The 13,050-nt window shown below is 44.8% G+C and overlaps 1 protein-coding gene across 3 annotated transcripts in view; it reads right to left on the bottom strand.

Moving 5' to 3' along the window:
• The window catches only part of LOC139386096 (capZ-interacting protein), a 58,419-nt gene extending 55,436 nt beyond the window's left edge, over positions 1-2,983 (bottom strand). For 2 of the 3 annotated variants that reach the window (XM_071131519.1, XM_071131521.1), the window contains exon 1: positions 2,799-2,983. In XM_071131519.1, the coding sequence (XP_070987620.1) occupies positions 2,799-2,804 (6 nt within the window). In that variant the 5' untranslated portion in view covers positions 2,805-2,983. The remainder of the gene's footprint in view (positions 1-2,798) is intronic. The other variant, XM_071131520.1, reaches the window with a different exon arrangement.
• Between the last annotated feature and the right edge of the window lie 10,067 nt (positions 2,984-13,050).

Genomic DNA, 13,050 nt, shown 5'->3' with positions numbered 1-13,050 from the left:
AGAACATCCCTGGTCCTCCCTACTGCATCTGATCTGGAGGACTCACTAAACAGAGAACATCCCTGGTCATCCCTACTGCCTCTGATCTGGAGGACTCACTAAACAGAGAACATCCCTGGTCATCCCTACTGCCTCTGATCTGACAGACTCACTAAACAGAGAACATCCCTGGTCATCCCTACTGCCTCTGATCTGGAGGACTCGCTAAACAGAGAACATCCCTGGTCCTCCCTACTGCATCTGATCTGGAGGACTCACTAAACAGAGAACATCCCTGGTCATCCCTACTGTCTCTGATCTGGAGGACTCGCTAAACAGAGAACATCCCTGGTCATCCCTACTGCCTCTGATCTGACAGACTCACTAAACAGAGAACATCCCTGGTCATCCCTACTGCCTCTGATCTGGAGGACTCACTAAACAGAGAACATCCCTGGTCATCCCTACTGCCTCTGATCTGGAGGACTCACTAAACAGAGAACATCCCTGGTCATCCCTACTGCCTCTGATCTGGAGGACTCACTAAACAGAGAACATCCCTGGTCATCCCTACTGCCTCTGATCTGGAGGACTCACTAAACAGAGAACATCCCTGGTCATCCCTACTGCCTCTGATCTGACAGACTCACTAAACAGAGAACATCCCTGGTCATCCCTGGTCATCCCTACTGCCTCTGATCTGGAGGACTCACTAAACAGAGAACATCCCTGGTCATCCCTACTGCCTCTGATCTGGAGGACTCACTAAACAGAGAACATCCCTGGTCATCCCTACTGCCTCTGATCTGGAGGACTCACTAAACAGAGAACATCCCTGGTCATCCCTACTGCCTCTGATCTGGAGGACTCACTAAACAGAGAACATCCCTGGTCATCCCTGGTCATCCCTACTGCCTCTGATCTGACAGACTCACTAAACAGAGAACATCCCTGGTCATCCCTACTGCCTCTGATCTGGAGGACTCACTAAACAGAGAACATCCCTGGTCATCCCTACTGCCTCTGATCTGGAGGACTCACTAAACAGAGAACATCCCTGGTCATCCCTACTGCCTCTGATCTGGAGGACTCACTAAACAGAGAACATCCCTGGTCATCCCTACTGCCTCTGATCTGGAGGACTCACTAAACAGAGAACATCCCTGGTCCTCCCTACTGCCTCTGATCTGGAGGACTCACTAAACAGAGAACATCCCTGGTCATCCCTACTACCTCTGATCTGGTGGACTCACTAAACAGAGAACATCCCTGGTCAACCCTACTGCCTCTGATCTGGAGGACTCACTAAACAGAGAACATCCCTGGTCATCCCTTCTGCCTCTGATCTGACTGACTCACTAAACAGAGAACATCCATGGTCATCCCTACTGCCTCTGATCTGACTGACTCACTAAACAGAGAACATCCCTGGTCATCCCTACTGCCTCTGATCTGACTGACTCACTAAACAGAGAACATCCCTGGTCATCCCTTCTGCCTCTGATCTGACTGACTCACTAAACAGAGAACATCCCTGGTCATCCCTACTGCCTCTGATCTGACTGACTCACTAAACAGAGAACATCCCTGGTCATCCCTACTGCCTCTGATCTGACTGACTCACTAAACAGAGAACATCCCTGGTCATCCCTACTGCCTCTGATCTGGAGGACTCACTAAACAGAGAACATCCCTGGTCATCCCTACTGCCTCTGATCTGACTGACTCACTAAACAGAGAACATCCCTGGTCATCCCTACTGCCTCTGATCTGGAGGACTCACTAAACAGAGAACATCCCTGGTCATCCCTACTGCCTCTGATCTGGAGGACTCACTAAACAGAGAACATCCCTGGTCATCCCTACTGCCTCTGATCTGGAGGACTCACTAAACAGAGAACATCCCTGGTCATCCCTACTGTCTCTGATCTGGAGGACTCACTAAACAGAGAACAACCCTGGTCATCCCTACTGCCTCTGATCTGGAGGACTCACTAAACAGAGAACATCCCTGGTCATCCCTACTGCCTCTGATCTGGAGGACTCACTAAACAGAGAACATCCCTGGTCATCCCTACTGCCTCTGATCTGACTGACTCACTAAACAGAGAACATCCCTGGTCATCCCTACTGCCTCTGATCTGGAGGACTCACTAAACAGAGAACATCCCTGGTCATCCCTACTGCCTCTGATCTGGAGGACTCACCTCACTAAACACAAATGCTTCATTTGTCATGCCTGAGTGTTGGCGTGTCCCTCTGGCTATCAGTAAATACAAGGAAAAACAAGAAAATGGTGCTGTCTGGTTTGCTAAATATAGGGGATTTAAAATGATTTTAGCAATAACATTTACTTTTGATGGTTAGACTTTTACTCAGGTAGTATTTCACTGGGTGACTTTCACTTTTACTAAAGTAACATGGTGACTTTCACTTTTATTAAAGTAACATATGACAATTGGGGACTTTTTCCACCACTGATATAATGTGAATCGGAGATTCTTCACGGAAATAAGTACAGGGTGGCTTTAACTAGCCAATATTAGAAAGTCAATTTTATCCCCAATGAAAAGATAGATAGATTTCCATTAAATACAAAGATTTATATTAAATACAAAGCTTTACATTAATTACAAAGCAAATATGTTGTGATATAACTTGTAGCCAACAACTCCACATTTCCAAGGCGACAGAGTCTACTTCCACAAGTTGTTAAACCAACTTCAGCAGAGTTGAGTTCCGTGAATATTTTTTTTATCTACAACGAAATCCTACTGTCCAAACACTTCATTCTAAACTTGTTAACAACTGTTGCTTACCTCCATTCTTGAGGAATTCGCGATATGCACCTTTTCCTGCCCTCTTCTCTGTCTCCTCGGATGACCGCGCTGCTGCGTTTGAGCGAAGCCACTTCAGAGGCTGGAGAGCTCTCCTACACTACTAACGCCGAGAGGGAATGAGAGATGTGAGCACACTCCTTGAACAGCGGAGGTCTGTGTTTACAGATAACTACACTGTCATATCTTCACAGGCAGTGTACGAGACGAGGTTGATCGAAGGAGAGAGAGAGAGGGAGTGGCGGAGGCTTCAGTTTTGCGCGCAGTTGCATTGGTGCCACTCTTCTCGCACAACAGTTGAACGATATATTGAGGCTGATGATATAAGTATGCTATTGGCCTTGGCAGATGTCATTGTGCAAACAAGTCGATATATTTCGCAAGACACACTACTTTGTTGTTGAATAAATAGTATACTGAGCTTCAACCTGGTATCATTGCATTTCGTATTATTCTTTACCTATTAAAATCGGGACATTCCATTTAGTATGATATGTTACGTTTCGTTTCTTATAAACCCAGGGTCGTTACAGTATGTATTCATTTGTGGGTGTCCATCATCCATTTTGGATGATATGTTACGTAATTCGTATTATATGCCCCGGATTTGCAAAACGTACAATATGTTACGAATTGTCAAAACGTGTTATATTATACATATTTTCAAACATGTACAATATGTTATGAATTTGCAAAACGTATGATATGTTACAAATTCTAGCTAGGTTGCTAGGGGTTAGGGTTAAGTGTAGGAGTTAGGTTAAAGGTTAGGGTTAGCTAAAGGGGTTAAAGTTAGGGTTTGGGGAAAGGGAAGGGTTAGCTAACATGCTAAGTAGTTCCAAAGTAGCTCAAAAGTAGTAAGTAGTTGAAAAATTGTTCATTATCAAGAGATTAGATGAGATTCAAACTCGCAATCTTTAGGTTGCTAGACATTTACATTATAGGCCTACTAACCACCCTACTTTTGTTTTTACCTTAAGTAACCATCAGTCTTATGTAACCATATCAAACGTAACATACTAAATCATACTAAATATAGTCTCGGGATTATGTACAGAATAATACGAAATGCTCTTAGACCAAGTTGCGAGCTTGGATAAAATACTTTTTAAACAAACATTCAAACTGGTGTGGAGGTATGACAATAACAGCTGTGTTTTCATATTAAACATGTCATCTAATTCAGAACTTATGGACCACATCATCATGATCAACATCCTCATCATCATCAACCACATCATCATCATCAACATCCTCATCATCATCTACCACATCATCATCATCAACATCCTCATCATCATCATCAACATCCTCATCATCATCAACCACATCATCAACATCCTCATCATCATGATCAACATCCTCATCATCATCAACCACATCCTCATCATCATCAACCACATCATTATCATAATCATGATCAACATCATCATCCTCATCATCAACATCCTCATCAACCACATTATCATCATCATCATCATGATCCTCATCATCATCAACCACATCATTATCATCATCAACCACACCATCAACCACATCATCATCATGGCACCACATCATCATCACCATCAACCACATCATCATCATGGCACCACATCATCATCATCATCAACCACATCATCATGATCAACCACATCATCATCATCTACAAGTACATCATCATCAACCACATCATCATCATCATCATCTACAAGTACATCATCATCAACCACATCATCATCATAATCAACAACTACATCATCAACAACATCAACATCATCATCAACCACATCATCATCTACATCCTCAACATCATCATCTACATCATCATCAACCACATCATCAACATCATAATCATCATTAACCACATCATCTTCATCTACATCATCATCTTCATCTACATCATCATTAACCACATCATCGTCATTAACCACATCATCATCAACATTGTCGTGTCTTTGGCTATGCCGGATTAAGTGATATGACATGCTATTCTATAAAATAATTTATCCGTAATTAATATTACCTGATTGAGCTAATCATGTAAATGTAATTAACTAGAGAGTCAGGGCACCACTAAATAATATTTATAGAGCTGTTATCTTCCGAATAAACTCTTAAAGACCTAGTAATATTTTACATCAATAGCAGTCAATTTTAATCGTCACCTTAATTCAGTCCAATCTGAAAATGGTAAATTCTTGGTTATCTTCACGAACCCTGGCTAACAAGTTGAATCAGCAATACAAAATTGGGTTTCATTATTTATTTACTAAATACCTAACTAATCACACAGAATTACACATACATATAATTAATCATAACTTGGTTACATAAAGGAAAACGTCCCTAGCGGGCGGAACAGATATGACAGCTTGTTACACAAAAGAAAAGGGGCGGGGTTTGAGTGAAAGAGCGGGAAGACTGAGTAACAAAGGAAGAAGCTAAATACAGTATCTTATGCATTCTAAATTACCGCCCATTTGGAAAAGGAAAATGCAATAAATATTTACTCTGAGCTGCGCTTCGGTAGGTTGGTGGTAGATGGAAGGCCGTGTTGCCCAACCAAGTCCTTTGAAGAATGTCTCTGCTGGTAAATTGGGTACGTTGTACTAACATCATTGTGTGGTAGACGGGATACTCTGTCTGTTCCTTCCTAACCTGCGTTTGCAGCTGCTGTTGCTAACTCAACGGCTAGGAGGTATCGCTTCTGTAGTGAATAAGAGTTCAAAGTTCATACCATTCGCAACCAAAGCTCACGCTGATGTTGGCTTCGTTTTGTAGTTATTATCTGAACCATTCTGACATCGGACCGTCGTCCTCACATCCTCGGAACAGGAGGTTATATTGTCGTCAAGGCTTTATATAGCTGAGGGAGAAGGGTGTGTCTGAAAAGTTTTATAACCAATGTCCCTTCTCAGGGGCGGGCCACTGATTGAGCAGAGCCCTAACCTTATGACAACCCAAATCTCTCATTTGGAAGCTAAAATTACATTTCATCTCTTCACCAATAATTTCATATTCAAACATTTAAATTGAACAACAATTCCATGTGAATCCGATAACTACAATGTGCAGACTTTCCACTGTAGAGTTTATGTCATCTTATCATTGATGAAAATGTCTCAGATGACAACCGAACTGACATCATATTCATTAAGTACCACTGCATATGTTCAATTGGTCGGATTACCAGAATATAGTTCATTTCCCCCACCTTCTGATGTTCCCAGAATCTCTATGTTAATCAAGGTGTTTGCAAATGTAACATTAGTAGGGTAGAGAGAGGAAAAAGGGGGGAAGAGGTATTTATGACTGTCATAAACCTACCCTCAGGCCAACGTCATGACAAAATCATCATCTACATCATCATCATCATCTACACCATCATCATCATCTACATCATCATCATAGCAGTGTGAACAGACAACACAGAGTTACACATGGAGTAAACAATTAACAAGTCAATAACACAGTAGAAAAAAAGAAAGTCTATATACATTGTGTGCAAAAGGCATGAGGAGGTAGGCGAATAATTACAATTTTGCAGATTAACACTGGAGTGATAAATGATCAGATGGTCATGTACAGGTAGAGATATTGGTGTGCAAAAGAGCAGAAAAGTAAATAAATGTAAACAGTATGGGGATGAGGTAGGTAAAATTGGGTGGGTTATTTACCGATAGACTATGTACAGCTGCAGCGATCGGTTAGCTGCTCAGATAGCAGATGTTTGAAGTTGGAGAGGGAGATAAAAGTCTCCAACTTCAGCGATTTTTGCAATTTGTTCCAGTCACAGGCAGCAGAGAACTGGAACGAAAGGCGGCAAAATGAGGTGTTGGCTTTAGGGATGATCAGTGAGATACACCTGCTGGAGCGCGTGCTACGGGTGGGTGTTGCCATCGTGACCAGTGAACTGACATAAGGCGGAGCTTTACCTAGCATGGACTTGTAGATGACCTGGAGCCAGTGGGTCTGGCGACGAATATGTAGCGAGGGCCAGCCGACTAGAGCATACAGGTCGCAGTGGTGGGTGGTATAAGGTGCTTTAGTAACAAAACGGATGGCACTGTGATAAACTGCATCCAGTTTGCTGAGTATTGGAAGCTATTTTGTAGATGACATCGCCAAAGTCGAGGATCGGTAGGATAGTCAGTTTTACTAGGGTAAGTTTGGCGGCGTGAGTGAAGGAGGCTTTGTTGCGGAATAGAAAGCCAATTCTAGATTTGATTTTAGATTGGAGATGTTTGATATGAGTCTGGAAGGAGAGTTTACAGTCTAGCCAGACACCTAGGTACTTATAGATGTCCACATATTCTAGGTCGGAACCATCCAGGGTGGTGATGCTAGTCGGGCGTGCGGGTGCGGGTGCAGGCAGCGAACGGTTGAAAAGCATGCATTTGGTTTTACTAGCGTTTAAGAGCAGTTGGAGGCCACGGAAGGAGTGTTGTTTGGCATTGAAGCTCGTTGGAGGTTAGATAGCACAGTGTCCAAGGACGGGCCGGAAGTATACAGAATGGTGTCGTCTGCGTAGAGGTGGATCAGGGAATCGCCCGCAGCAAGAGCAACATCATTGATATATACAGAGAAAAGAGTCGGCCCGAGAATTGAACCCTGTGGCACCACCCATAGAGACTGCCAGAGGACCGGACAGCATGCCCTCCGATTTGACACACTGAACTCTGTCTGCAAAGTAGTTGGTGAGCCAGGCAAGGCAGTCATCAGAAAAACCGAGGCTACTGAGTCTGCCAATAAGAATATGGTGATTGACAGAGTCGAAAGCCTTGGCAAGGTCGATGAAGACGGCTGCACAGTACTGTCTTTTATCGATGGTTATGATATCGTTTAGTACCTTGAGCGTGGCTGAGGTGCACCCGTGACCGGCTCGGAAACCAGATTGCACAGCGGAGAAGGTACGGTGGGATTTGAGATGGTCAGTGACCTGTTTGTTGACTTGGCTTTCGAAGACCTTAGATAGGCAGGATGGATATAGGTCTGTAACAGTTTGGGTCCAGGGTGTCTCCCCCTTTGAAGAGGGGGATGACTGCGGCAGCTTTTCGGCTTTCCAAGACAATATGAAAGAGAGGTTGAACAGGCTGGTAATAGGGGTTGCGACAATGGCGGCGGGTAGTTTCAGAAATAGAGGGTCCAGATTGTCAAGCCCAGCTGATTTGTACGGGTCCAGGTTCTGCAGCTCTTTCAGAACATCTGCTATCTGGATTTGGGTAAAGGAGAACCTGGAGAGGATTGGGTGAGCAGCTGCGGGGGGGGGGGGGGGGGGGCTGTTGGCCGAGGTTGGAGTAGCCAGGAGGAAGGCATGGCCAGCCGTTGAGAAATGCTTGTTGAAGTTTTCGATAATCATCAAATCAAATCAAATTTATTTATATAGCCCTTCGTACATCAGCTGATATCTCAAAGTGCTGTACAGAAACCCAGCCTAAAACCCCAAACAGCAAGCAATGCAGGTGTAGAAGCACGGTGGCTAGGAAAAACACCCTAGAAAGGCCAAAACCTAGGAAGAAACCTAGAGAGGAACCAGGCTATGTGGGGTGGCCAGTCCTCTTCTGGCTGTGCCGGGTGGAGATTATAACAGAACATGGCCAAGATGTTCAAATGTTCATAAATGACCAGCATGGTCCAATAATAATAAGGCAGAACAGTTGAAACTGGAGCAGCAGCACGGCCAGGTGGACTGGGGACAGCAAGGAGTCATCATGTCAGGTAGTCCTGAGGCATGGTCCTAGGGCTCAGGTCCTCCGAGAGAGAGAAAGAAAGAGAGAAAGAGAGAATTTGAGAGAGCACACTTAAATTCACACAGGACACCGAATAGGACAGGAGAAGTACTCCAGATATAACAAACTGACCCATGGATTTATCGGTGGTGACCGTGTTACCTAGCCTCAGTGCAGTGGGCAGCTGGGAGGAGGTGCTCTTGTTCTCCATGGACTTCACAGTGTCCCAGAACTTTTTGGAGTTAGAGCTACAGGATGCAAATTTCTGCCTGAAGAAGCTGGCCTTTGCTTTCCTGACTGACTGCGTGTATTGATTCCTGACTTCCCTGAACAGTTGCATATCGCGGGGACTATTCGATGCTATTGCAGTCCACCACAGGATGTTTTTGTGCTGGTCGAGGGCAGTCAGGTCTGGAGTGAACCAAGGGCTGTATCTGTTCTTAGTTCTGCATTTTTTGAACAGAGCATGCTTATCTAAAATGGTGAGGAAGTTACTTTTAAAGAATGACCAGGCATCCTCAACTGACGGGATGAGGTCAATATCCTTTCAGGATACCCGGGCCAGGTCGATTAGAAAGGCCTGCTCACAGAAGTGTTTTAGGGAGCGTTTGACAGTGATGAGGGGTGGTCGTTTGACCGCGGCTCCGTAGCGGATACAGGCAATGAGGCAGTGATCGCTGAAATCCTGGTTGAAGACAGCGGAGGTGTATTTGGAGGGCCAGTTGGTCAGGATGACGTCTATGAGGGTGCCCTTGTTTACAGATTTAGGGTTGTACCTGGTGGGTTCCTTGATGATTTGTGTGAGATTGAGGGCATCTATCTTAGATTGTAGGACTGCCGGGGTGTTAAGCATATCCCAGTTTAGGTCACCTAACATAAACTCTGAAGCTATCTACATCATCAACCACATCATAATCGTCATTTCAGCTGTAGAAGCTTGTCTCAAACTAGAACAAACACAATGTAATGTACATTTTTGCTTGTTAGGGGGGGGATGAAAATATTGTCATGGACTAGATAAATTATAATGGCTTTAAAAGGGGGGGGGTGAAAATATAATGGACTAGATGCTAATAATGCTAGATATCATTATTGTCACTATCCGTCCCTCATCTTGTCTTGCTGCCAACCTACAGCTCTCCTTGTCCTCTACTCTGATTGGCAGACTGAATTATCATTTCAAATTTGGGGAAAAAGTGTTCTCTAATTATTGTGTATTTGGTGTATTTTATGAGGAAGCGCAGCTCTGTTTTTTTCACAATGCAGTGATCCACAGCCTTTCCTCTCAGGGCCAGATAACCCTAATCCATTCTTAATGCAGTGGTCCACAGCCTGTCCTCTCAGGGCCAGATAACCCTAATCTTTTCATAAGGCAGTGATCCACAGCCTTTCCTCTCAGGGCCAGATAACCCTAATCCATTCACAAGGCAGTGATCCACAGCCTTTCCTCTCAGGGCCAGCTAACCCTAATCCATTCATAAGGCAGTGATCCACAGCCTTTCCTCTCAGGGCCAGATAACCCTAATCCATTCATAAGGCAGTGATCCACAGCCTTTCCTCTCAGGGCCAGATAACCCTAATCCATTCATAAGCCAGTGATCCACAGCCTTTCCTCTCAGGGCCAGATAACCCTAATCCATTCATAATGCAGTGATCCACAGCCTTTCTTCTGTTGATAGCCAGCTTTTTCTGTCTACCCTTTTCAAGGCTGTGCTCAATAAGGCTGAACTTATTCTGTTCTGTCTACCCTTTTCAAGGCTGTGCTCACTAAGGCTGTACTTATTCTGTTCTGTCTACCCTTTTCAAGGCTGTGCTCACTAAGGCTGAATTTTTTCAAGGTTCTTCTAAGGTTTTGATCAGTAACCAAGGTCAAATAGTTAGCCACGGTGTACTGCTGATTTACGCCCTGATAGCACTGTGTTTTGCTTTGTGCTTGTGTTTCCCAATAGCCAATGTAGTGTTGCTTTGTGCCTGTGTTTCCCAATAGCCAATGTAGTGTTGCTTTGTGCCTGTGTTTCCCAATAGGTAATGTAGTGTTGCTTTGTGCTTGTGTTTCCCAATAGGTAATGTAGTGTAGCTTTGTGCTTGTGTTTCCCAATAGGTAATGTAGTGTTGCTTTGTGCTTGTGTTTCCCAATAGGTAATGTAGTGTTGCTTTGTGCCTGTGTTTCCCAATAGCCAATGTAGTGTTGCTTTGTGCCTGTGTTTCCCAATAGGTAATGTAGTGTTGCTTTGTGCCTGTGTTTCCCAATAGGGAATGTAGTGTTGCTTTGTGCCTGTGTTTCCCAATAGGTAATGTAGTGTTGCTTTGTGCTTGTGTTTCCCCATAGGTAATGTAGTGTTGCTTTGTGCTTGTGTTTCCCCATAGGTAATGTAGTGTTTCTTGTGTTTCCCAATAGGTAATGTAGTGTTGCTTGTGTTTCCCAAAAGGTAATGTAGTGTTTCTTTGTGCTTGTGTTTCCCAATAGGTAATGTAGTGTTGCTTTGTGCTTGTGTTTCCCCATAGGTAATGTAGTGTTTCTTGTGTTTCCCAATAGGTAATGTAGTGTTGCTTGTGTTTCCCAAAAGGTAATGTAGTGTTTCTTTGTGCTTGTGTTTCCCAATAGGTAATGTAGTGTTGCTTTGTGCCTGTGTTTCCCAATAGGTAATGTAGTGTTGCTTTGTGCTTGTGTTTCCCAATAGGTAATGTAGTGTTGCTTTGTGCTTGTGTTTCCCAATAGGTAATGTAGTGCTGCTTTGTGCCTGTGTTTCCCAATAGGTAATGTAGTGTTGCTTTGTGCCTGTGTTTCCCAATAGGTAGTGTTGCTTTGTGCTTGTGTTTCCCAATAGGTAATGTAGTGTTGCTTTGTGCTTGTGTTTCCCAATAGGTAATGTAGTGTTGCTTGTGTTTCCCAATAGGTAATGTAGTGTTGCCTGTGCCTGTGTTTCCCAATAGGTAATGTAGTGTTGCTTTGTGCTTGTGTTTCCCAATAGGTAATGTAGTGGTGCTTGTGTTTCCCAATAGGTAATGTAGTGCTGCTTTGTGCTGGTGTTTCCCAATAGGTAATGTAGTGTTGCTTTGTGCCTGTGTTTCCCAATAGGTAATGTAGTGTTGCTTTGTGCTTGTGTTTCCCCATAGGTAATGTAGTGTTGCTCGTTGCTTGTGTTTCCCCATAGGTAATGTAGTGCTGCTTTGTGCTTGTGTTTCCCAATAGGTAATGTAGTTTTGATTTGACTGTGTTGTAATTTGGTTTATCCTGATTGATTGGATGTTCTGGTCCTGAGGCTTCAGTGTGTTAGTAGAACAGGTTAGTGAACTCAGCCCCAGGACCAGCTGGATGAGGGGACTGAGGCTTCAGTGTGTTAGTAGAACAGGTTAGTGAACTCGGCCCCAGGACAGGCTGGATGAGGGGACTGAGGCTTCAGTGTGTTAGTAGAACAGGTTAGTGAACTCAGCCCCAGGACCAGCTGGATGAGGGGACTGAGGCTTCAGTGTGTTAGTAGAACAGGTTTGTGAACTCGGCCCCAGGACCAGCTGGATGAGGGGACTGAGGCTTCAGTGTGTTAGTAGAACAGGTTTGTGAACTCGGCCCCAGGACCAGCTGGATGAGGGGACTGAGGCTTCAGTGTGTTAGTAGAACAGGTTAGTGAACTCGGCCCCAGGACCAGCTGGATGAGGGGACTGAGGCTTCAGTGTGTTAGTAGAACAGGTTTGTGAACTCGGCCCCAGGACCAGCTGGATGAGGGGACTGAGGCTTCAGTGTGTTAGTAGAACAGGTTTGTGAACTCGGCCCCAGGACCAGCTGGATTAGGGGACTGAGACTTCAGTGTGTTAGTAGAACAGGTTTGTGAACTCGGCCCCAGGACCAGCTGGATGAGGGGACTGAGGCTTCAGTGTGTTAGTAGAACAGGTTTGTGAACTCAGCCCCAGGACCAGCTGGATGAGGGGACTGAGGCTTCAGTGTGTTAGTAGAACAGGTTTGGGAACTCAGCCCCAGGACCAGCTGGATGAGGGGACTGAGGCTTCAGTGTGTTAGTAGAACAGGTTAGTGAACTCGGCCCCAGGACCAGCTGGATGAGGGGACTGAGGCTTCAGTGTGTTAGTAGAACAGGTTAGTGAACTCAGCCCCAGGACCAGCTGGATGAGGGGACTGAGGCTTCAGTGTGTTAGTAGAACAGGTTAGTGAACTCAGCCCCAGGACCAGCTGGATGAGGGGACTGAGGCTTCAGTGTGTTAGTAGAACAGGTTTGTGAACTCGGCCCCAGGACCAGCTGGATGAGGGGACTGAGGCTTCAGTGTGTTAGTAGAACAGGTTTGTGAACTCGGCCCCAGGACCAGCTGGATGAGGGGACTGAGGCTTCAGTGTGTTAGTAGAACAGGTTTGTGAACTCGGCCCCAGGATCAGCTGGATGAGGGGACTGAGGCTTCAGTGTGTTAGTAGAACAGGTTTGTGAACTCAGCCCCAGGACCAGCTGGATGAGGGGACTCTTTTCTTTGCTCAGCTCTTGGCATTGCAGGGCTTGGTAATGATATGAGAGGGGGTC

This window comes from Oncorhynchus clarkii, chromosome 27 (assembly GCF_045791955.1).
Source record: "Oncorhynchus clarkii lewisi isolate Uvic-CL-2024 chromosome 27, UVic_Ocla_1.0, whole genome shotgun sequence".
Lineage (NCBI taxonomy): Eukaryota > Metazoa > Chordata > Actinopteri > Salmoniformes > Salmonidae > Oncorhynchus > Oncorhynchus clarkii.
The sequence above is the reverse complement of the archived record's forward strand: the minus strand, read 5'-3'. Positions and strand labels throughout refer to the sequence as shown.